Source organism: Osmia lignaria, chromosome 11 (assembly GCF_051020975.1).
Source record: "Osmia lignaria lignaria isolate PbOS001 chromosome 11, iyOsmLign1, whole genome shotgun sequence".
Classification (NCBI taxonomy): domain Eukaryota; kingdom Metazoa; phylum Arthropoda; class Insecta; order Hymenoptera; family Megachilidae; genus Osmia; species Osmia lignaria.
Window position 1 is genome coordinate 8,944,119 of NC_135042.1, and position 24,841 is coordinate 8,968,959.

At 40.2% G+C, this 24,841-nt stretch overlaps 1 protein-coding gene across 1 annotated transcript in view; it reads left to right on the forward strand.

The window, feature by feature from the left end:
- Window positions 1–4,154: 4,154 nt before the first annotated feature.
- The window catches only part of SIFR (SIFamide receptor), a 36,471-nt gene continuing 15,784 nt past the window's right edge, over window positions 4,155–24,841 (forward strand). The window contains exon 1 of the mRNA XM_034323053.2: window positions 4,155–5,404. Within this exon, the coding sequence (XP_034178944.1) occupies window positions 4,837–5,404 (568 nt within the window). The 5' untranslated portion in view covers window positions 4,155–4,836. The remainder of the gene's footprint in view (window positions 5,405–24,841) is intronic.

Genomic DNA, 24,841 nt, shown 5'->3' on the forward strand with positions numbered 1-24,841 from the left:
CTGAAACAGCTTAATACAATCAATTGATTGGTAAATTTATGAGGTATCGGTTAGGCTACGGATGTTAGGCTTCTAGAGCTTAAGAAAAATAAAAATGTTTGCACATGGGAGTGTGTTTGGCATCAGAAGAAAAACAATGGCACAATATCTCTTGGAGTATAAGGAAAAGCTGAGGTATAATAACACTGTGAGATATTTTTTGGTTCACAAATATTTATTTTGGTATCCCCATGCTTTACGCATCTGCTCATTGCAATTTTATCATGAATGGGAATTAATTAGAAATTTTACTCAGGGAATATTATTATTGAATTCTTTGTCTTTAAATTATCTTTTCACAAGTGAGAATAAGAATCACTTTCGTAAAGCGATCATGAATATGTAGAATTGAAATGGAATTGAAAACGAGGGACAATAGGTTCACCGAGATAGAAAAGGCAAAAAGCAGACATTAAAAGGAACGGAAATAAAATTGTTGTCACACGTGTGAAAATGAAAACGCTTCACTGCTGGACTGATAAGATGTGTTAAGGAAATTGAAAGCTGAAAACCTTCGATGTCTGCAATCATACGCTTCTACGTGATCGTAAGTTCCACTGGAGGATTATTTAATACAGAAAACATAATAAAAGATATAGTTATTCAAGATTTAAAGACGAAGAAACAATAAATAGCATCAATAAAAGAACCAAACACTTGCTGTTTTGGTTCTTGAATAGTTAATTACTGTTTATAGAAATGATGTGTGTATTTTTAATCGTTTCATTCAGACCAGTGTGGAACTTTCCACGTGTATTAAACAGATTTCATAACAAACTGAGCAAGTAACAGTTGTTCAAACATAATAATGAAAAGTATGCAATATTGGAAGTACACATCATTAAGTATAAAAATCTGTTGTTGATTCAAGCTGAAAATATTGAAAACATTCACCGAATTCACAATAATAATCAACGAGATTAGAAAAAAATAAGAAAAATAAATAAATTATTCAGTAATTTAAAATAAAATTCTTGAAATTAATTATTTAGATGAAATTACGAATGATACGCTATCAAATTTTATGTTTTGACACGGACCAAAGCCATTTATGTTTAGGAAACTAATGGTAACAAAAATTGTCGATGATCTACATAGCTCGCTATGTCCTACTGAAGATCCTTTCCCTTCTTACATATTTATTCACATAACATCTTGATATATATGTACCTACAAAGCGTATAAAAACAAAGTTGTTAATAGACCTGAGACCTCTCTGTTGATCAAATTCGGAAGATTGATAAGCGACAGTAAAAACATCTTGTATCAACAAAAATATCGATTCACGTTACTATAATCTCAGGAAAAAGTTTCCAAGTCCTAATTTTATCTATCTAATCGTACTATAGATAAAAAATTTAAGGGTTTTTGCAAATTTCTTCACTAATTTCTTATTAGTTGAAAATTCTTTTCATTGATAATCAAAGCGTGCCATTCACATTTTTGACAATTCGATTGGATTAACTTCAACTAAAGAATAATGACCGAATAGAAACGAATGAAAAGTGAATAATTATAATCAAAGAACGCCGATATACAGGAGAATCATTCGAAGCTGCACAGGCTTCCCTGCAATGCGGGCTTTTACTTTCAGTCGGCCGAACATTTCGCCAGCACGTGCCTCCTGATCGATCCTGCGTATTTTCCAGGAGTCGTGAAACGCAGTTCGACATCTATAAGGAAATCCTTCTTGTGTCCTCTGCCGTTTAAGAGAAAAATGGAGGATCCTTGAGCGGGACGGTTACCGTTCGATCGATTAGCAAGGGTTTTGCCAAATTCAATTCGAGCCTTTTCCGTTTCAGAACTGCTCGTTCCCGATTTTTATTGGTCTCCACTTACACAGAAATTTCGTAGACGATTCCGTTGCACGTTTTAAGCACACGATTTTCCTGTATCGGCCATCAAAATCAGCGGATAATCAACGGTGTTTGATTTACGTTCTTCGTGGAAGTTGCCGAAAGAGTATTATGTAAATCAGCTGGACATTGTATCGGAAATGTTGAAAGTTAAGCGGTTTCGGTTTGTGTGTTTGGAAAACTTTTTAGGGGCCATTGATACTTTCGGGGTTGTTTTACTTTCAATTCGGCTCAGCTGTGCTTATGCGATAAGTAAAGGTTTGCTGAATTTATATCGGTATTGATTTTAATAGAGGGTGTTTCCGTAAGAAGTAGTCATTTTGAGTTTCTATTTTAAAGAGAATTTTATATACAAAATAATTAAATTTTCTATGTTAATTTCTTCTACAGAGAAAAAGTTACAAAATTAAAGTAATATTTATCTAATAAAACGAAGAAATTTTTCTAAATTCGTGGCAGTATATTAAAGTTTAGTAAGTAAACTTAGTAGAGAAGAATATTTCCTTTTCATTCTGTTTGGAACGAATTATTAATAATTATTAGTCACTCGTATCGGAATACGGAAATGGTGCTCGCGAAGGGGTAAGAACGGGAAGTTGCCTGAAAAATGAGAGAATACGGAAGCCAAGATATTTCACGGACGTCGGCATTCGAACTATAACGAAATCTTTCTATGCTTTCGACTCGACGCTCGAATAAAATGAGTTAGGTATCCGTGACGGGTCGTAGAAAACGAATTACCAACTCGCCGGAAGTTCGACGAGAGACAGGGACGTCCAAGAATCGGGAAGCGGAATCATTCGTCGGTTTATACGTGTTGAAGGGACAGCAAAAGCTGGCGCTGAATATAAAAGCTTATTGTAAACGGCTCTTAAAATTGTACGATCGAACGTGCTGGCGACGAAAGCGGAAGTCGAACCGTGTCTCGAATTCTTCGAGGACTTCGAGGAAAGTGATGTGGTCGTGTTCAAATTCGAAAAAGGATCAAATGAATGGGTAAATGACTTGTAGGAAATCGTAATTGAACAGGACATTCGATAATTTTATTTATCTTCAGTTGTCTTTCTAAAAGATTGACAATTTGACAATCATTTTTTTTTTTTTTTTGGTACAGTCATCAAACGGTCAAGCAGAATTCAGGGTTCAGAGCGTCTATTATTACCACGAACCCTTAATTCGATGAAAATCTTCTCAGGGGAATCCCAACGCGTCGAAAACTTGGATAAAGTTCCTTCACCTAAACCGAATTAGGGAGCAGATCGTGGGCGTTCACGAGGAAAACGTTTGGCAATCGCGAAAAGTTCGGTTGTTTCTAATCTACTTTTTCCCCCTTGATCTTTTTATCAATAGCTTTCATTATTTACACCACACACGATATCGCCACAATTGTTTCCGCACTGTTTTGTGATACTGTTTGTTACAGATACCGTAGAGATACCAATATATCTCAAAGTAGGATGTAACAATGGTTATAGTAATTGTTTAACAATTATTTTTCCATTTGTATAATTTTTTTTATTTTTGAATAATGGTCAAGGCATAGGACAAACAAAGAGTAGTGTCATATTCAAGGCTGAATGACAACATCAGGTTATTACTGACGATGAGAAACATTACTTAGTGGACATAAAGCTAGTGCAACTCTTCAGTATTCATCTATATCAATGGTTAGTGCTATTATCTCGTCATTAACAATGCCTATCTGTTGTTCCAGTACGGAAATGGTAAACACGCATTTTATCTATCACCTTGCCGCCAGGAATACTTTTCCTGCTCCAATTTTAATTCTTCATTTTCTTTCCGAAATTTTGCACCTTTTATCCAAAGAATTGATACTAGAAGCTAACGAAATCGAGTGTCTCTCTCATGCATGGCGTACACGTGCATGCTTTCCGTTGATTGTGTGAGTGCACGCATACAGGTCATGGCACAAGGAATCTGTGCCCTTAAGGATCTTTTGTTATTCTCAGTGAGTACATTTACATTTACCAGAAACAATAGGCATTTAATTGGTACCTACTTTTACTGAAATTTGGAATCATAATTGAATTGTACACTTGAACCATAACAACGGTAGTCTATCTCGTTGAAATCAGTTGACACAAGTCACACCCGTTATTTTCGATATACAGTTTGATTTTCTCGAAAATAACAATATCCCCTTGTATCCCTGCTTCGTACCCCACGGTAGCTACGATCGCGCGTACCTCGCATGCGGGTACATGTGCCGGTGGATGTAACGCTTGCGCAGTCGAGGCGCGTCGCCAGACAGCTCGCCGCTTCGGTTGCATCCGGCGGCAGTTCGCAGTCGTCTTCTAAAGCAAGCTCATTAGTCTCTCAGCACTCGGCCGGGACACTTTTTCGTGGATCAAGCTCGCAGATATTGTGTGTCCCGTACCATAAACACCTTTGTCTCCTCCTTTCTCACCCCATTCGTCGCTAAAACCCCTTTCAACATTATAACGACGATCAGTCTTTGACTCTGAACAAAGTTTGCGCAGAGTGCTCCTCCCGTGTTCCAAACAGGACTATCTTGCCGCGAGGGGATGCAATCGAATTCGATGGGTTGCAGTGCACGTGTTAGTTGACTGTCGCGGAGCATCGAACCCCACACGACCACGCGTCTCTCCCTTTTATTCGAAGGACCTACGCAAGGTCCAAAACGTTTAGTATCCTCCAGGAGGGATTTCCGTCCGTTTCTCTGTGAAGGTTCACCAGTTGGTTGATGGTCGGGTGTCAGGGTAGAGATATTTTACCGGAGGAAAATTCTGTATAAAGAGAATATAGTTGATTCGGTCGAAGAGGAAGAACGGATCCAGATAGGGAGGATCGAAGCGGCTGGAAGGAGGACTCGGGCGGGTTAAGGTCGTCGACACGACGACGCGTCGCGTACGGGGCGGAACGGGAAGTCAGAAGACGGGGACGCTATCGAGGACGGCCGATGGTCGAAACAACGTCGATCCAACGGTTCGCGATCAAGTTCCCGATGCTGCAGCCACCGTCTCCCTTATTGGAGATGGCATCCCTGCGTCTGCCGGACTCGGAGGAGTTCGACGTCGACACGCGTCGTAGAAGTAACAACGGTAACGTTCAGCCTACGACCGTGTCGGCGGTGCCACCAACTACCGGCACCCTCCTACAGATGAGGAACGATCTGGGTGATTATTTGAACAATCTGATCGCGGAGGCCATCACGACCAATCCAAGGACGTCGATGGAGGAGCACGGTGGACTTTTGAATGCTAGTAAAACGGCGAACCTGTCGACCGCCGAACAAATACCCGACCGTCTGTACAGGCATAGCATGGCTATGTCGGCGGTTTATTGTGTCGCCTACGTCCTGGTCTTCGTCGTCGGTCTGATCGGGAATAGTTTCGTCATAGCGGTAGTGTATCGGTCCCCGCGGATGAGGACCGTCACGAATTTCTTCATCGTCAACCTTGCTGTTGCTGATGTCCTCGTCATCGTGTTCTGCCTACCGGCTACTCTGATGAGCAACATATTTGTCCGTGAGTGCCAAATTAATAAGTTTCATTTTATGTTTTTCTATGTTTTCTCTGTAGATCGTTCGAATCTCGAATAGGACGATGTGATCGAAAGGGCGGGGAGGAAAATGGAAAATGGTCAGTCGGCGAGATTGAATCGATCGATGGTATTGATCGCGAATGTTGGGCCGATTGGGCGGAAGAAAAAAAACGCGAAAATTGGATCGAAGGTGATTAAAGGGGTGGCGGGGTGGTCGCGATTCGTTCGTTGTCGATTTGTCGTTGCAGGGTGTCCTCGCGCGACTTTGAGCGGGGCAAAGAGGGTGGCTGGCGGGGATCCCTTGGTACTAGGGAATCGATCCCTTCGCGATTCTCTCCGGCGCTGTTCACGCTCGGTGCGCCGAGCGTATCGCGATTCCCAGCTTTCAACGAACGACAGCTTCGTCTCGAGCAACGGTGAATAAATTATTCGATAATGGAGTCGCGGGGTAAATCTCAGCCGATTCTTTTCTATTTATTCGCGATTCGATACAGAACGATTTTAATCTCGCAAGACGATGGAGGCGCACCCGTTCCTGCCATGTAAACGATCAATTCAATAACGATTAATTAAATGGGTCAGTTAATACTGATAACACCGGTGGATAACGAGCCTCGCATCGTGGATAAATATGAATTTGTCGTTGGCACGAGGTGCAATTAAGCCGAGATCGTTAGGTGCACATCCGTTGGCTAACGTCCGTCGAATCACAAACAGTCGTGGCTTAAGCTGCACGGACGACGCGCATACGATTGTAAACGGCATCTTTACGACGCTTTTCGTCTCGTGTTTGTCAGTTTGATCGCGCGTTACGAGCTCGTTCCATTCGTCCGGATTTATGAAGATCCAACGGTAGATCTTTCGTATCGATCGTTAACTATCTTGCAATTTGTAGCTATCTTGTCTCGATTTTACTATCTGTGTTAGGGATTCGGAGTTGAAACTTGTTCGAAACGTGATAAGATATTTTTTTCCAATTTTACCAGTCAATTTTTTCCTGCCTTTTTTATTGCTGGTAGAATTTTTTATTTTGTAGTTTCCATTTATAATTTTCAGGAACATTAGTTCCTTCTTTATTATTGTAAATAATTTTTTAGCTTGGAATTATTAACATTTTAAAGGACAGATCAAGTCATTTTCTTTATTGAAATTCATCATTACTCAATCACTGACAGTTTTAGAAAAACGAAGATTTATCTTTTTGTTGCAGGTTCTAAAAGATCTAGAAAAACATTTAATTGCCGCCAATCATCGCACATAAATCTTTTATCACTTTCCCGTGCTCGTAAATGAACTTTGATCAAGAATCCTTAACTAATCGTCGACGGACGACCATCTCTCTTCAATTTTATCGCCACGTGTCATAAACAAGCTACTATATTCTATTGATCAAAATTCGCTGAAATCTATTTTCCGATTTCCAAATGAACGCATAATAAAGGTATTCTCGTAACGATTGACTTACCTTCGCGTAATCGCAAAGGTCGTTGTAATTGTAAACAGAAACGCATCGTTTGACCATGAGCTTCCAGACTTCTTGCAGAGGCTAATTAATTGCTGGCGTGTCGCATGATTAACGACGTCATTAGCACGCACTCGCTTTCAACTCGACTCGAACTTGTTTTTCGCGAGAGACAAAAATTTTCCTTGCAACTTGCAGTCCCATAGAAGATACTTCCTACAGAATTTACTTGCATCTAATGGAACAAGATCAACTTTTTTACAATTTGAGAAACGTTCTTGTGGAATAACACTTTTTTTATTTGGACCGTCATTAAAATCGTAGAGAGACACAAAGTTTTCCACTAACTCTGCTTGTTTTTAACGAAAGAAATCGAGAGTCTATAACGAAATTGAACTGGTCTCGTTCGTTTTTGCGGCGACATAGAACTTCCTCTGTTTCCTGTAGTACGATCATTGAACGGTGAGAAGAAGCTTCGTTTTCGCGAAATGACTTTTGCGCCAGGGAATCGTGGACAATGTTTTTCTTAGGTCTTTGTCAAGTAATTTACTACCTTACTCGTGGCTGCGGATGAAAATGTTTTTTGCGAAGCAGACAGTAATAAGGTCATTTTCAAAGAATCTTTTCATTGTGTTTGATCGTTTGGAAAATTCATTCCATTTAAAATAATTATCCGAAATTTATTAAAATTTTTTAAAATATTTTTCAAGTTTTAGCTGCAATATTTGTTTCATGGATAGTGCTCGTTATCGATGCTAATTTGTTAGAGAACAGAAACTCAGCACGGATCGCGAACACAACGCATTAAGCTCGTTTCATCGCGTTATTATGCATTGATCAGTAGTCAAAGAAGGATGTCGACCAATATCGTTGTAACGTAATCGTTCGCGATTACACTCTAATAACGCGGCAGTATTTCGAATCGTGGTTATAACGCAATTACACGAGTTTCCATGGATTTGCATAGTTTTCTAAACGAACATTTGCCTCGGTCGCGCCTCTTTCGGTGTGGGAGCTTTGAAGTGCACGTTTCCCGGAATACCAATGCTCTGTGAAAAACGTTCTTCGAGCGAGAAGATTAAGTAAAATCAAGAAAGCTTTGGCGGATTCTTTTTTATTGTCGCCGACGAAGAAAAAAGAGCGACACGGGATGTTGGATGTTTGTCTGCAAGCTTTTCGTGAAACTTATTTCAGCGGTTTCTTCGTTAATTGAGCCAAAAGTTTAGCAGAATGAAAATTAAAGACTTGACGGACGTTCAGAGAGTTTTAAGTTGGTGGTAACGTCGTGGAAGTCAAATGTTGTTAACAGAGTTTATGTTACATAACGAAAAGTTTCGCCGGAAATAGAGTATTCGGAACGCATAAGTGGACTGAAATAAAGAAAATAGAAGTATATCCATCGATTTACAACTTTTTAATGCTTCTATAATCTTTCACCGTTGGTTTTATTAAAAGTTACTGTAATAGCAGTTTTAAAGCTGTTCTATAATCACGTTAAAGTCAGCTAATACGAGTTTTATATTCCTCAAGTAAGTTGTTCGTAATTATAGATCGAGTGGCTAAATATTCATGCTCGTCGAATGAATTATGCTTCTTTAAATAGCATACCGAGAAGTTGAAATAAAAATTTGTAGAGTATCTAGACTCTAAAGTAACTTCTTCAAGCAGTTATTCCTCAATAGGTTTTTTTACCCTTCTTGCAATTAATTCTAACTTTTTTTTTTATTTATTTAACAAGTGAATCTGTAAACTGTGAATAGACGAGAGAGTGAATAATCACGAGATTCCGTATAAACTATCCTCAAAACGACGTTAAACGTCTCAGCGGTGTATTTACGTCTGTATTAAGATCTTCCTCATTAAAGTTATCACTTTATCAATCTCGGTTGCCGAGAAGAGGCGGAGGCTAACGACACTTTCATAAGCGTATGAATATCATTGTTGGGAAGGAGATTTTTAGGTCGTTCGCTCAGCATCTCTGAAATGAAACTTTCAATTCGTAGAATATTTACCTGTAGTATCAAATATTCGAAGTCCTCATTTTTGTTTTCATTGCAATTATTCTGCTATTGTAATTAATAATTTTTACAGTCAAATGCAGATCTTTACTATTAATGCCTCCCTCGTATCTTTGTGTTATTGGAACATGAAACCAGTGTTTTGAAAACGTTTACCTCGAAAATATTTCAATATTATTCTCTTTACAAGGCTACGCAATCTGGCAAATACATATAGCTAGAGATGAACGTTGCAGATGATTGCAAGAATACACTCAAGGACGAACCATTTATCGAAGCTTAGAGCTTTCAGTTTGGGAAATTAGAACACATTTATAATTTTATTACTGTCATGCAAGCATTACAAAAAATAACAATTTGCTAAGTAATCATTAATTATTAAGCACATTCCAAAATGAAGATTTATTCGTATCTTCTATTTTCACTAGTAGACAGAGATCTCCTACTTCGGTGCCTTGTATCTTTTAACCAAATTCGAAATCATCGAAACGATGACTTAAACTCCCATCAATTTTACACAAATTATATTACACTTCAGCATTATGAAAATTCCTTCTGACTGATGCGAAAACCGATCAATCCGTCGCGAAACGTGCTCGTTAGCCCTTCAGTCGTAATCAGCTCGTGAAGGTAACTCGAATTTCTAAAATTCGGACGATAAATATTTGAAAGGGCCGAGCTAGACCCATTAGCTCGTCGTTGGAACGCAGTTACGCGAATACGGGCGATGAAATCAGCCTCGTCGTGGTCCAACGATCGACTCTGAGCGCGAGTATTCGATCGCTCAAATTCGATTTACCGTGTCGTTAGTCTAGAATCCCGAGATCGCTGTCAATTTCCATTTCAAAGCAAACGGGAATCGAGCCTAGTCTCGTGTACCTGCACACCTCTATCCCATTGCACACGTGGAAGATACGAACGTGCCCAGTCATGGGGTATGCGAGGTTGAATAACTTCGTCGTCCACAGAGACTGCTTTTAGGATAGTAAAAAATCACTTTAGTCTCTGATAAAAATTTCATCTGTGATAGAAACGTAGGACTTCATTGTTTTTATCATTTTCCTATCGTTACTAATTCATCTTTATCAAATTGTAAACGTTGACTTTGTATTATTTTGTGTTTATCAAAAATTTCCACAATCAAAGCACGTAGCATTGGTCTAGGAAGAGAAAACTAGAAGCAGGGCTTCGACTTATTAATCAAAGTCACTGCTCTAGCCAGTTATCGCTTATCTTCCGGATTTGCTGGCAGTTTTGTTCGAATAGAAATGCCCGTGGTCTTGCGGGATTATCCGTAAATCCGGGATTGTATTCAAATAAGATTGTCTAGCTGAATCTGAATAGCTCGGTAGGAAATTTTTATCCGCTTCTCTAATTGATTCAACGATCCTGATAACCAGAAACAATTCACTGTTTCGGTTTATACGAATACCCAGTGATTCGAATTATTCTTCTTGGTAGTAAAACATCCTTATATAGATTAATTTTAAATTCAGAATTTAATATAGATTTTTATTTTAATATAAAATAACTGACCTACAAGATTCTCTTAAGAAATTTTCGTCTATAATTTAATGCAACAATTCACACCGTTAGTTTTTTCGTAAGAAGATATTTAAATAAAATCCAAAATGAAACCAACTGTCGATCGAGGCATTAGACGCAGATGTGAACCTTCTACGAAACGTTTCTTCATCGCCGTCACTCCTGGGTTACAAATTGTTTCAATAAAGTACACCCACCAGATCATTCAGAAACTTTCCATATTCTCATTAATCACAGTCGTTTTTGTAGTATTTGATTCGCGTTACGTTCCGGTGAAAAAGCAAGTTCCTTTCGATGCAAATTTCAATTTTAGTTTGATATTAAATTTATAGAAAATGAATGTAAAATAGTACTTCGATGCATATGTAATTATTTTACTAATTTAAAAACATTTTTATTTTACACAGAGATATTTCAAATTTTTATATGGAAATAATTTGTCCCTTTGTGTTAGTAATATATAAACCGACCTTCTGTATCTTCACTAATTGGAAAATGTCTAGCCTTACTTTTTTGATCAGAAGTTCTCTTCAACCGTGATCTTTCATTAATTTCACGTAACCAACCGTGACGGATATCAGGAACTGTTTCGAACAGTGTAAAAGATCTGAAACTTACTTGATCCGTCTGTCGAACGACGTTTTCCGTTTCCAGTGGAATTCTTTCCAGCTCGGCTAGCTCGTTTCCGCGGGTAACAGGGCGCAAAAACGAGGGTAAAACCGGGCGGCAAGGGGGTAAAGAGATGCAAAGAAAGAAGTAAAAAAAGTGAGTCCGATTAATTGTTGCGATCGATACGCCGATAATTAGGTCGTGGAATCGACGATAAATCGTCGACCTCGCGAACGAATCGAGTGGAATAAAGGTGGAAACGATAATGCGAGGGAAAGGTGACGAAGCGAAGGGTTGGTCTACGTAGAGGGTGTTCAAATTCCAATTATTTCTATAATACACAATTTAGAATATTTTTAAAAATTTGATGATAACTTTTCGAATATCAATCTTGATGAACACCCTATGTAGACGGGGTGCTACAGGCTATACTGCAGGCCAAGTATCGTAGAACATTTATAAACATTTAGCAATGGATTTCGAAATAGATAAATTCATGAATTTAGTCCAAATTATTATGGACATCTTATATAGAGAGGGTGATGGATAGCAGACTGCAGGTGAAGCATTTTAGATCGTTTATGCAATTATGATAATGCAATTTCGAATATAGATTTATAAAATATGCCATTTGATTTTTCATCGAATTTTTATAGACACCTTGTATGGTTAAGGTGGTGCACGATAGACCGTAGGTCGAGAATCGTAGATAGCAGGGCGTCGTGTTCGAGTTGAATGTATAGGTACGCCCCCGCACACGCGAACACAGGGTGAGTGTATCGAGTGCGCTGGCTGCACGGGGTGAACGCCCGGAGGTGACCGCGTCCCGCACCCTCCAACCTGCAACGCTTCTGAGAGTCTCCTTCGGAAACTGGGGCTCGGTTCCACTATGCCAGGCTCCGTGCTTCGATCCTACCCTCTGCGAGCCAGACAACCCCTCCTAGTCACCTCCTCACGCCCCCGACTAAACTGTTAACGTCCACTGTTTATCAACAATGCTCGCCAGCCACTCGAGGTCGAGCAATTTCTGCTCTGGATGATTTACCCCTTTTTCACTCGTTATTCGGAGATTTCATGCGGTTCATTATCGAGCAACAGGGAAGCGATTGTTCTTTCTTTTGAAGGATTTTTGAAAGGTGTTTAGAAAATTGCTGATTTAAATTCTTTTTGAATATTATTGATGTATTTTATTTTACTCTTTGGTTCGAAAGTCTAAAAACTAGAGTCCAAATGCAAAATGATCGATTAATTCTTTTCTTGATGAAAGGGAGATTTAATATAATTAAGCGCTACTTAAGAATAAATCAATTTGTGGAAATTATTTCAAGTAAGATAATTCTGTATTAAGATCTTCTCTGGAATATTAGTATCTTAGATGATATTCTTTTCTACGTTCACTATCTCTGTTCGTCAACTCTATCATTCGATACCTGAGAATGTTAAAAATTTGCATAGAACCTTTCTGGTACCAAAGTTGACTTAACACTTCTGAGGAATTAGATATGAATCTAATTTCTTACACAGAATACAATCGAATCTCAGTGAAACTTCGTTAAAACCGGAAGCACGCTGCAGACAGCGAAAACTTCACGCGAGAAAGATTTCTCAATTATCGCCACAAAGTTTGCACGAGGAAACTCGTTCGAACAAGTGCTCGTTGATTTCACGTTTATCGCTTGATAACCGAAAGGAAACGGAAATTCGATTAGAAGGAGGCATTCTCATCGCACGTGACAGTGTTTCATCCGTAGAGCTGGTTTAAACGATCGCCATACGAATCACGAAGTCATTGTTCGTCCTAATTGACTCGCAGTGGCTCGTTTTTCCAATTAAATTAATTCACGTACCGTTTCTTTCAACGAACAAGTCTTCGATAGCCGTCAAAAGTGATTGGAAACTAATAATTCGTTAGACACGTGCCATGTTTTATTCCGGTGATTGCAATCATTTTTTGATATTCGTTTTCTTGGACAACATTTTTTCAGATTTCATTTGATTAAATCATCTGAACAAAGTTTATGAAGGATAGGTTGTTCACAATTCACGGAGAGGGCTCGCGAAGAATTCCCGAGAAATATTAATGACACGAATACCGCACGGTTCGAGGCGAAATTCCGGCGAAAAAGCCCCTGTGAAAATCATATCGCGATATTATTTCTCGATCGTGTTCGCAATTAAAGCAAAAGGCTTTCGAACGGCCGCCAGTCAGAATCCCGTGATAAATCATCGACCCTGACACATATCGCGGAATATGTGCCAGCGCACACGAACGGGCACGGTCATGGATGCATTCGAACAGGTTCGCGACACACTGCACCTACCAGCACACACGCATACGGACGCACACGGATACGTATCCAGGACAAACGTGGACAAGCTGCGTTCGCATGTGCCGGTTGAACGTGTCTATTCAGTCTGCCTTTGTCATGGCATCGCTAACCGTTACATGCTTCGTGCACGCTTAATTACACGTTATTGCGCTTCGAAGAGAACACCGTTAAGTTTTCGCTGTTGTACCCACTGGAATCGATAACAGTAAGCTCATTTCACGTAATCCTGATTCCACTAGCGAAACTGACAACAACCAGCCCGCTGTTTCAACCAGCAAAGTGCCTACTGCTGTTTGCTGCAGGATGTCTGATATATTATTGGATTTCACTACTTGTTCGCTGGTAAATCGGAAGGATGGACACTTTTGTAACTCGTTCAGAGCAAAGATTGTGTTGTTTTGTTTCTAAATTGGAACTTTCGAGATGATTATATTCTTGGGGATTGATTTATAAGGAAATAGAAAGGAAATATCGCTCCTGTCTGACATATCGTTGAGCCATACTACTTGCTCTACGCTACTTAAGCAGGAAAACGTGGTTTTTCGTAGCTTGTTCAATTCAGGAATTATGGTATACCATATCTGAGCTGTAATTCTTCAAATGATTACTATATTGTACATTTATTTATGAGGAAATAGAAAATTCATTAGAAATAGGGTTGAGATATGAAGGGCCTTTGACTGTTTCGGAATTCTTTGACTGTTTTGGTTTGGAAGTATAATGATCTATAATTACTACTAATTATTCTTTATTTTTATGTGTTTGTTAACATATTTTTAACTGTTTAACTTAATTGTTTAATATTTCATTACTATTCACTTATGTTGTTCCATACCTAAAAGACAAGTTGTTTTTGCTAACTTTCAGCAAAAATTCTTTGACAGAAATTCTATTATCTAACATTGTAATATCTTGACGAAAACTTTCAAAGAATGGCGTGCCGGAATTATTACGAAAAACGAGAATCGGTCATCGATCGTGAATTAATCAGGCCTCAAGTTTTCTCGTTTACCAGAACACGGAAAGTTCGTAGTAAGTGTACGCGCTGTGAACACGGCAGACATCCGTTTCCGGCGAATATTTCCGAGAACTCCGGGCCTCTTTCGAGCGGAGTCAGGTTTTTAAATTCGGCTCGAACTTTTCTCATTAGATCGAGCAAGTTTGTTTCCTCGTCAGTCAGTTTTTCTGTCGTGGTAACGGCTGACTCGAAGAAGAATCGTCTCACGGATTCGATCGACGACGATGGAATAATGCGCCGAAATGACGAAAGCGACGCTGAAATGTTTCTTCAGTTGTCAGAATCAGGTGTGCACAGTTGGCGTCTCGTGGCACACATGTGGTGGCAAACATTGAATCGTATTGTTGGAAGCGTTATTAACAGCACAATGCTTCTTTCTTGAGACGAACAGCGCGAGGTAAAATGAACGTTTCGTTGCCAAGGTTCGTTTGACTTATGGCGCCGTTTTGAAAGGAATGACTTCTTCTTCCAAGACAAACATTTTGATTTTGAAGTATATTAATGTTGGACATAAATTGCCTTCTTTAATAACTATGTCAATGTGCATTAAAGCAACCTGATGAGCTTCATAATCATAAAAATAAGCTTGCATGCAATCGTGTTAAATATTTATGCTCTATAGAATTTATAAACATGTAGGAATGAAATGTAGGAAGAGAAATGCACGAGTATTCGTTGAAATGAATTGAACTCATTAAAAACCGCATTAACTTCCATTTCAATCCTGTCAGTTATCATTATTCAATCGTTCCTAAACGTTTCCACCGATAATCATCCGTCGAGTCGGCAACAAAGCCGCAAAAGTTTCAATTAAAGCGTCAGCCCCTCGTCGAGAGTTAATTAAGCGCGTCCCTCTGTCTTCGTTTCGTTTGGCCGCCTCCGAAACGGATTTTCCGCGGCTCGAAAAGAATAACCAGCTCGATTATCCATGCATTATTCCACGCACCAGTCACGGTGCAATATCTTCCCTTATTGGCGGTGAGAGAGAGAGAAAAAAAAAATAGTATAGACGAGAAAAGCGGGGCTCGTGTTGATTTAACCTTGACACGGAGTCACGCCAAAAATCAAGCGCGCTCCGTTCCGTGCGATCGTTAAAAGCGGAGAGAGGAAGTCGAAATGAAATTCAGACGATAAAAATTCTTGCGGCAGGTGCGCCGTGCGCTGCGCAACGAAACGAAACGGGATACAGGACGAATCGATCGATCAATTATAGGTACACCAGTTTTTCTTTCGTGATAACAACGATTTTACAATTATTGCTTCATTATTAAAATTTAAAAAAAGATAGTTTTTCTTTTTGATGTTCTATTCACTCATTCTTTTTTACTCTTTGTTTTAGAAGAGAACAGCAAGATTAAGAACAGTCCAAAGGTAATATCTTTCTCGGCTTCTGATAAAGTATCAAAGAAAAGAAGAAAAATGAGTTCAGTTAACAGGTTAACTGAACGCTTCAGGGTCAACGCGGTTAATCGGACATATTGTTCGACGAAATAAAACGGTCGTTCCGCGAGGTTGAGAGCGTATGTGTTTTGTTGTGCTCGGCTAGTAGAATTTCAAGAGTTCCGCGCATCGGTAACCTGACCCAAACCGAGATCCATATAACCTGTGTTTGTGTCAAGGCAAAAGGGGCCAACACTCTCGCCTGACCTACATACATCGGCCGATCACACTCCTACCCCCTCGGCTTCGACTCCGTTCGCGACCCGGCTACCCACCTGCACCCCATCGCCAACTACGCTCCCTGCACAACCCTGGATTCCAGATTTTCCCTAATACCCGCTTGATCGTTTGAAAGGGAGGAAAAATCCCTTCGAAGATCGAGGGTTTAGAGTTTTTCGTACATTCTTGGGTAATTAATGACGATCGAGAAGATTGAAGGATCTTGAGGCCAATTAAGGGATGAAATGGGTGTTAGACAGGGTGGACGAATGTTTTCCACGGAAGTTCAATTTTGGGAGGCTAATGGAAGGGTATTTAATTCTGACCGTTAATGAAGGGATAGAAATTTTCTAATCACAACTTTTATTTTATGAATAATTTTAGTATTATTTATTATAACAGTATATGTTTCGAGTTGAAGTTTCCCAGCAACGAAAGGGTTAATTCAACTCTATAAAAAATTCGAAAAAATTGTCTACGGTCTATTGTGGAAGCTACTTGACAGATAAGCTGGAAATTAATTCACTGAACCTCAAGGTGATCAAAGTACAATCGGAGGATATACGTATGCCATAGCAAGTTCCCTTGTTCGAAGGAACGATAAGGAACGATTCGAAACCGGTCGTTTAACTAAAGGATTCGCGTGTTGCGTGCCGAATGGAATTGCAGCCGTTCCAAGGGATATGCACAGGGTCATGCGTCGACAGACCGACATCCGTGGACACGGGAGTGTTGGCACTGTTTCTACAGGTGTATTAACTGGGTCAGCGTTCCAGTTGTCGGGGGTGGCATGGGTCGTGGGGGTGCTGGTCACCGGGACGAGTTCACCTGAGGACTCTGTATCGGTTGCTCGGTGTACAACGTTTTTCGATCGAACGAACATCTTTTTGAAAGATATCCACGTTATATCCAGTCATCAATTTATTCTTTCCAGGGATCAGTGAAAGACGTCCAGGGCGTCTCTGAACGTGGATACTTTCAAGGAAATGTCTTGCCAATTTAAGAAATCTGATCTTTTTTCAAATTTGTTTCCTTTTCTTTTTGCAAAGTACTGTTGGTTTATATTTTTTTATAAACATCAAATCAAAATAGTTGACAATCGCACAATTGGAAAGATTATAAAAACTGCATGGAATCTCTTCTCTTGGTTTGTAATTAAAAAAAGCCACAGCCGGGTATCTCGGATCTCCATTAAGGCGAATTAATTAAATTATCCCTCGACAATCTTCCGCCAAGATTGTGACATGTTATTCGCGTGCAGATGACGCCAAGTGTATCCGATTCGTTACCTTAAGAGATACTTTTTACCAGAAAGAAAGAGAATCTTGAAACTAAGCAGAGGACGAGCAAGTAACTCGTGATGTACGAAGTAAAACTGGCAGACAGAGACATGGCCCAGTTCGGACTTGGCCTGTCCAAGGTCGTGCCTCGCGAAAAGATAATTACGTATTTAGGTCAGACAGACGGATATCTGCACGGTTCGGCCATGATACGGATAGTAGGCAGAAACTACGGCTACGTGCACGTATCATTCGCCTATTAATTCTGATACACTGAATATTTTCTGCTATCTTCGCGCCAGTCTATACCTCCACCATCAAATGTTCACTGGCAATTGAAGTTGAGATTTATATAACGTTGAACTAACTGGAGGATCGGGTTATTCAACGACTGGCATACACGAATCGCTGAGTGTTTGAGAAAATAATAAGGCAATGGACTATTTAACCATCTTGAAACGTTTTCATAGATGGAAGGTTTTGTTAAAAAATGATTGAATATTATTTAGGGATCATTAGTGTGAGCCATAGGTGCAAAAGAATGTTTAAAGAGTTCGGAACAGACTAAAGCATAGCACGAGTCAAATATTCATCAAGTTGCAAGGTTACTTGACAAGAATCTTACGTGTTGATTGCCGTACTTCATCTTCTTACCAAGCTACCTTGAACAAAGTTACCCCTGCTTTGTTATCGAGTATACAAACTTATACCTGACCCTCGACTTTTTGTCAATATTCAGGCAACTTTTTTAGTTAGACGTCTTACCAATTTCCTTGATTCTTGTGCCGTTGTTGAAGGAAATCTTTTGTGGTTGCTGAAAAGGGATCGGAAGAAATGAGGGTCTTAGAAGGGTGGGTTTGAAGAATAATTCAAGTTCTTTAATCATTTTCAAGACCAATAATGTTCTTTCTTTTTTTAAACAGTCAGATACTTTCCGAAAGTTTCTTCCTATCTAGAACAATTTAACGTAAATTTCACGAGTTAAGGGCCAACGTAGATGCTCGTTTTCCAATTTTCACTAAAATTGGACGTAGGAAAAGTGTTGCAGAGGCAGCGATTGCGGACAGAGTTTCACCTTCACAGTTGACTCCCGTTCCAAACCGCAACGTAATTTCCCGTCGAAGCTTCTCCATCGGTCTTCGTGGTTACGTTCAAGGTTGAACCGTGGTGTCTGGCTTCGTTCCTCTAGCCCCGGTGTCTGCTGCAACGGAATACATCCTCGGGAAAATCGGGAAAACGGGATCGGCACAACTCGATGACTTTCGCGACAGACATTCGAACAGTTGATTCTAAACTCTGTTCTAGCCTAGATTGTTCAGAAATTCGCGAGGCTTTTGGTCAAGGACGCGTATAAATCCGCTCGAACCGTCGCAGAGAACGGTGACAGTAAACTAAATTTTCGGATTCGCTGACGATAAACGTATCGGTTCCTTGTAGCGCAACAATCTGGTTCACATGTTGGATAATTGAATTCGAATTTTTGAGAGAAATCAATCGTTGTTCGGATAGATGGTTCCCTACACCGATTGTTTCATTCAAGTACCATTTTACCAAACAGTGAATTCATTGTAATTATAGTCTAAAAATATTTTTAATATTTCATCAACAACAAAATATTACGTAACTTGCACTTAATAGCCTCCACTGTTTCAACTTGGCCATCGTCGATCGGCGAGCGACGAAGTTTCGTCTCGTCCATTAACGACGTAAGTGGACCAAGTTATTATCGGGTCGTTGAGCGGGACGAGAAAGTTGATCGTCCTCGTTGCACGATAATAACGCGGTAGTTTAGGAACGAGCGAACAGATTATTAAAAGAGCCGTGCCCGGGACGCTTACCCCGATTCAGACAGAATCATCGGCTCTATAGACAACCGCTTCCAAGTAATCTGCTAAAGGCAAAGAGCACACCTTCGATCGGTCTACTTCCAGCTAGTGTTCCGTGGTTACGTGGAGTGGTTGTTGCGTAACAGCTTGATTAGGTTATACCCGGTCGACGACCATAGGGTAACGAAGCACTACCACTTTTCGTTCGAGCCACCTTTGAAATATTTTAACACTTTGACTTTATGAAAGGTTCCAATCTTCTGTTTGTGGAATGTAGTTTTACGGGTTGTTAAATGATAGCCCTCATCAGTAGCGGTTCCTTTATAAGGGCTACAAGGTCTTTGTCGCTAACTATACTTAAATTGCTGTACTTTATGCCTCTATTCCCTTTGAAAGGTAGACTTGTTATCAGTGTCGTGTTTTCGTCTTGTATCGCGAGCGGCCAAGGAGACAGACCTCGATACCGATATCGAAAGATCGATGGCATTTCCGTTTTGTGCATCCCTCGGGACCACATAGCTCTCTTTCTCCTTCTCCACCATCACCACCACCACCACCACCACCACCACCACTATTGCTACCACCCCCACAGGCACTTGTATTCGAAGGCAGTCCGTGCTTCGAAGAGGGTAGAGGCCAGTGGGACACACACCGCACCTGTACAGCACCGGTATTCGGGTCATGCATCTCGGCCACTTAGACTAGGTCACTACCTCCCTCCGACTCATCCCCTCAACACTCGATTTTCTCCTCTTTTTTTCCGCCGCCACGGCCTCTGTTATTCTCCTTTCTTATTCGACGTTCCTTTGAAAACATTTCATTCTTCCCCTTTCTCCGTCTTCTTTACCGGGCTCTTTGCGACCGCCTCAATAGGCGAACAAAGAAGAGGTTCGTTCGCGAAGACTCACGATTGCCATCGATTCTGGGAACGATGTATACCGTATTGGTTTGCCAAGAAACGATTGACAGCGAAAGGAATGAACATCGGAAGACTTTTCATCTGACGTTGAAGCGTTTCTTCGGGAACGTTAATGTTATCAGTCGATGGTATTGCTTGGGGTTCGTTCATGGTGTTCCTTGTATAAAGGAATTTTAATTCTTTGTCCTGGAAGAATTTATAATTTTACTACGGTACTGTTTTTAATAGGAAAAGGAAGTGTGGCTGCGTTCACTGTAAGAGGCTTATAATCGCTAATAAAGTAGAATGTTCAAGAGATTGATAGGGCAAGGACGAGAAGCTTATAATTGCTTGTTTCGCTGCTGTATAAATTAGAATATTTCAAGTAACTCGATAGAAATGAATTCATTGTTTGTAGTATTCAGATATCTTTTCGTTAAACGTTTCTTAGGGAAGTAGACGATGGTACCAGGCAGTGTTTTTAAGATACGGTGCCATTTTCAATTATAACAAAAATAATATTCTTCATTTACGTAATCAACCCTTCGAGACAGCCTGTATAAGTAAAACGAAAGCTTTGGAATAGTACATCAGGAAGAAATCGAAGAACGCGTCGAAGAATCGGAACGATGCAGCCGCTTCCGGTGCATCGACGCACCTGGAAAATAGGGGTTGCACGGTGGTGGTGCGAGACCTTGAAGCTACTCGAAACCGGGGCAGTGTCCCGAAGAGAGATTCGCGCAGTCGTAGAGGGGTCGAGCGTGTACGCGGCGAGAGGCGAAGCCAGGTTGGCCTAGATCGGGGCTGCTCCGTCGCTAAACTCGGCGTTCACACCCGGTGAATCTAGAACAGAGGCCGACTGGTTCGATTCCCTCGAGAGGACTCGTTCGTTACTCGCGCGACGTTTTCTGTAAATCTTCATCAACGCCGGAAGCGAACGAAAACGTTTTGTATCGCGACTGGCTTTCTTCCTTGGTTTTTCACGAACGGACGGACGTTTCTTTGACGGGACGTTAGATGTTGCTGTTTTATTCAGCGCGAACCAAACCGGACGTTTTTGTCCAACGGAAGGAGGGTTGAAGGTCTCGCTTGAAGGACGCGTTTGTACGGGCTGTTTCATATAGGGTGGTAGTGGGAAAGAGATTGTGCAGGGGAGGATGAATCTTTTTGGTGGGACGTTGAGGGGAAATTGATTTTGAAGAACCGTGGTGCGGTATTGGGCGAAACTTGATTTAATGGAGCGCGCTGGGTGTCTGTAGATAATCCGATAGTTGGAAATTGTATTTTATTCTTTTAAAGAGATTTAAGTGTTTAATATTTAAAGAGATAAATAACTGATTGCGAGATAGGAATAAGGACTGTTATTTTAAATGGGTAATTTTTATTTTAAGAAATTTTATTGGAATTTTGTACATTGTTATACATTAATCGAAGGGTATTTTAATTCTGTACAAAAAAGTATTAAGGCACCCGGGTCAAAAGTTCAATGGTTCAAAAGTTATCCTAGGAAAAGACCTGCAGGCTCACCCTGTCTTTCCCAAAAATATATTTTGAACTAATCAATTTTCGACACAAATACTTTAAAACCTTTTCTATAAGGAATAAAGAGATGCCATCCACATGGTATCAGAGACTTCCTTTTCCTTCAACATCCGTTGTTTGGCCGTTCACCGTCAGCACATCAAGCAGGGTGTTTGCTCCTTTTTATATAGATACATCGGCCGTAAAGTGCAGCACGAACGCATTTGTAGCCTGCAACAACAGATGGTGGACGGTCACGTATCATGGGTAGAAGGATAAACGATGCACACCGGCCCTAAAGGAAGTCGTACGTGTGGGTATGTGTACGTACATTCAGGGAGCCGGTACGACATCCGGTATTGTTTGAGAATTGTCTATGTCAGGTCGATAAACATTATCGTCGCGTTTCCATTCAATGTTCCCCGTACGATCGATATTTACGAGCTTTGGGAAGTCGATAACGCGAGACATTGCTTTGACTCCCTTTTCGTCGGGGTTCAACATTTCCTGCTGTTTTAGCCTGTTTTATCGAGGAAACACGCGAAATGGCGAAGTAAAATCTGGTAAATCATGGAACAATGACAGCTAAATTTATTTATTATATTGAACCTTAACTAAAATAGTGCAAATTTAGTAAAACTTGACAATTTTTATCTGTTTTATTATTCAAGCGTACATTTCTGTATCACAAAAGCACACGGAAGCATTCAAGACACTCCTATAGCAGGAGAGAAATGTAAAAGCGAATGAGAAAGATTTCTTAGTTATACAAGTAACACAATGTATCTTTGACAACGGCTGACGGATTAGTTTGGAAGAACAATAGCTTTTGTGTGGTCGCGTTGCACAGGAACAAATCGCCAGCGGCTGAATCGCGGAAGAAAGAATCTCACTTAGAGATCTGCAACATTGAATGAAATAGAAGCATGCAAAAAAACACAACGTCCAATCGCGATCTCCGATGTAAAACTCTGTTGGCTAAGCGGTGGACAAGGATTGCGCGACGAGACCCTGAATAAAATACGGGGGGGAAAAAAAAAGGAAAAAATGGGACACGCGATGGTGACTCTTGCTTCGTTAAAAGGATGGAAACTCATCAATGGTAAGAAAAAGAGGGCTAAATGAGACTCGCAGCGTGTAATAACGTCGAACCGGCTGCGAAAGAAGTTTTCGCGTCCATGCTCTTCCTCTTCTAAGAACGACCAGAGCTTTTAAGTGGAACATAGTTTGGTAATATTTCCTCCCTTCTTCGGGGTTGATTAAGAACTTGATGGAAATCGATGGTGACGAACAGTAGCGATGGAATGGTAGAATGGGAATCTTATGAGCAGACAGGAGGTTTCAAACTGCACAAAGTTGAATTTTTTATAGAATCAATCTTTGATTAATTAATTAAGTTATTTCATAAGTGGCGTTGTTTTTATACCTCATTTGGATTCTTGTGACGTTTATTCTTTTTCATTGCTTCCTTGAAAGTTAACTTCGATTCCAAACATTTGTATAAATATTAAAAATCAAAATTGATGGCTACTAACAATCAAAATATCTGTTCTGCTGTAATAATAAGAATATTGCGTTTCTTAAAAAAGTCCATCTTTCTTATTACAAGAAGCAATAAATCAGAAGTCTGGTTCGTTTAAACGGTACGTGATTTTTATACGAGCAGTAAAATATCTTGCCGGAAGCGCAAGACAGGATAATAATACTGCAATTGTCTGTCGTCTCTCCATATCGATTATACACTTTTCGTAAATGGTTCTAGGATTTCGTAATCGTTGCATTCGATTCGATAAAATGCTCCATATATCGCAAGTTGGTGAGATTCGAGAATCTCGGCTTTTCGTATCGCTAACGATTCCCTCCTTCGGTTGTATATCTGCAAATGCAGCCGTACTGTATCTCGTTCAAGGCCGACACTTTCCACCGTTAATCTCGTTCACGGTCCATCGATAATAATTTTAAACCCGTTCGTTTCCACCGTGCTCGATGATCATCGTTGTTGCCGCAGTTGACTCTTCAGCGACAGAATCCGATACAGTAATTAATTGGAATAATAGCGACGACGGTGATTTGCCTGCAAATTGTTTCCGCATCACACATCGATGTCAATTAAAGTATTTTTTTTTATACAATTCAGCACACGATCATCTGATTTAACTGGCAGAGCGAAAATGGACGTGTATATTGAAATTGAGTAATAAACATTTCAAACTTCCATTCGAGATGAAATAAAATTTTGTAAATTATTCCAAGCTATCGAATCAACGAAGAAATTAACAATCAATTTTCAAAGGTGTCTTTTAAGCACACCACTTGATGTGATGATCATAGAATTCATACATTCACTGGAATCCGCTTTTCGGTATGTTTTCTGGATAGTACGTTCACGAATTCCGTGGCTGTCTAATGTCATAATGCAATATTTCATTGGATTTTCGTCTAGACGAAAATCAATGGCTGCGCCGACTGATCGGGTAAACGGTTTTCCCAGTTTTTGTAGCCACTCGACTGATTACGACCAAGCTTTGTGCTTACGTTACTCTCGACTAGGATTTTCAATGTCGAGGACGTAATTCCTAAGAGTGTTCTGCAGAGTTGGTCGCCTTTGCGAGGAAAAGAGGCACGTAAATAATTCGCGCGGCATGCAAACAGAAATTGTCAACAGGATTTTCATTCTTCGCAGCTTGCTGCTTCTCGAGAGCAGCTGCTTCCAACACGTTCTCTACCAGCTGGATTATCAGTGGTCCATTATGTGTTTATAAAATAATATAATATATCGAGCAATTTATTACGGTTTCCATTGTTGTAACTAAGATTTTCTTTTGGAAAATTGTCATTTTCTCCCCCAAAAAAGTCGTAACTCGTTAAAATACGAAAAAGGCAAACTCAAAGGCTAGCCACGTGTTTCGCGAGAAAACGAACGACTCGTATAGACGTTGAACTTTCGAACGAACACGATAATATCGTGTGCATAGAAACAGCGTTTTATACACGCCTCCCTTTCCCCACGAAACGAAAACTCTTGGCAGTCACGCGAGGCTGAGCACAGATTTGCCTTTATTTTCCTTCCCTGGGCTGTCTCTGCTCCTTTCCCAACCCTTCGACCGATAAAACGGAACCGGTTAGAGGATTTCAGCGAAGCAAATTCATGAGGTTTCGTATACCGCGAACGTTCGTGTCGTTTGTAGCCCGATTACGAGGCACAGATTCATGCGGGATGCTTGGATCGATAGAAAGGTTCATTCGAAGAAGTTT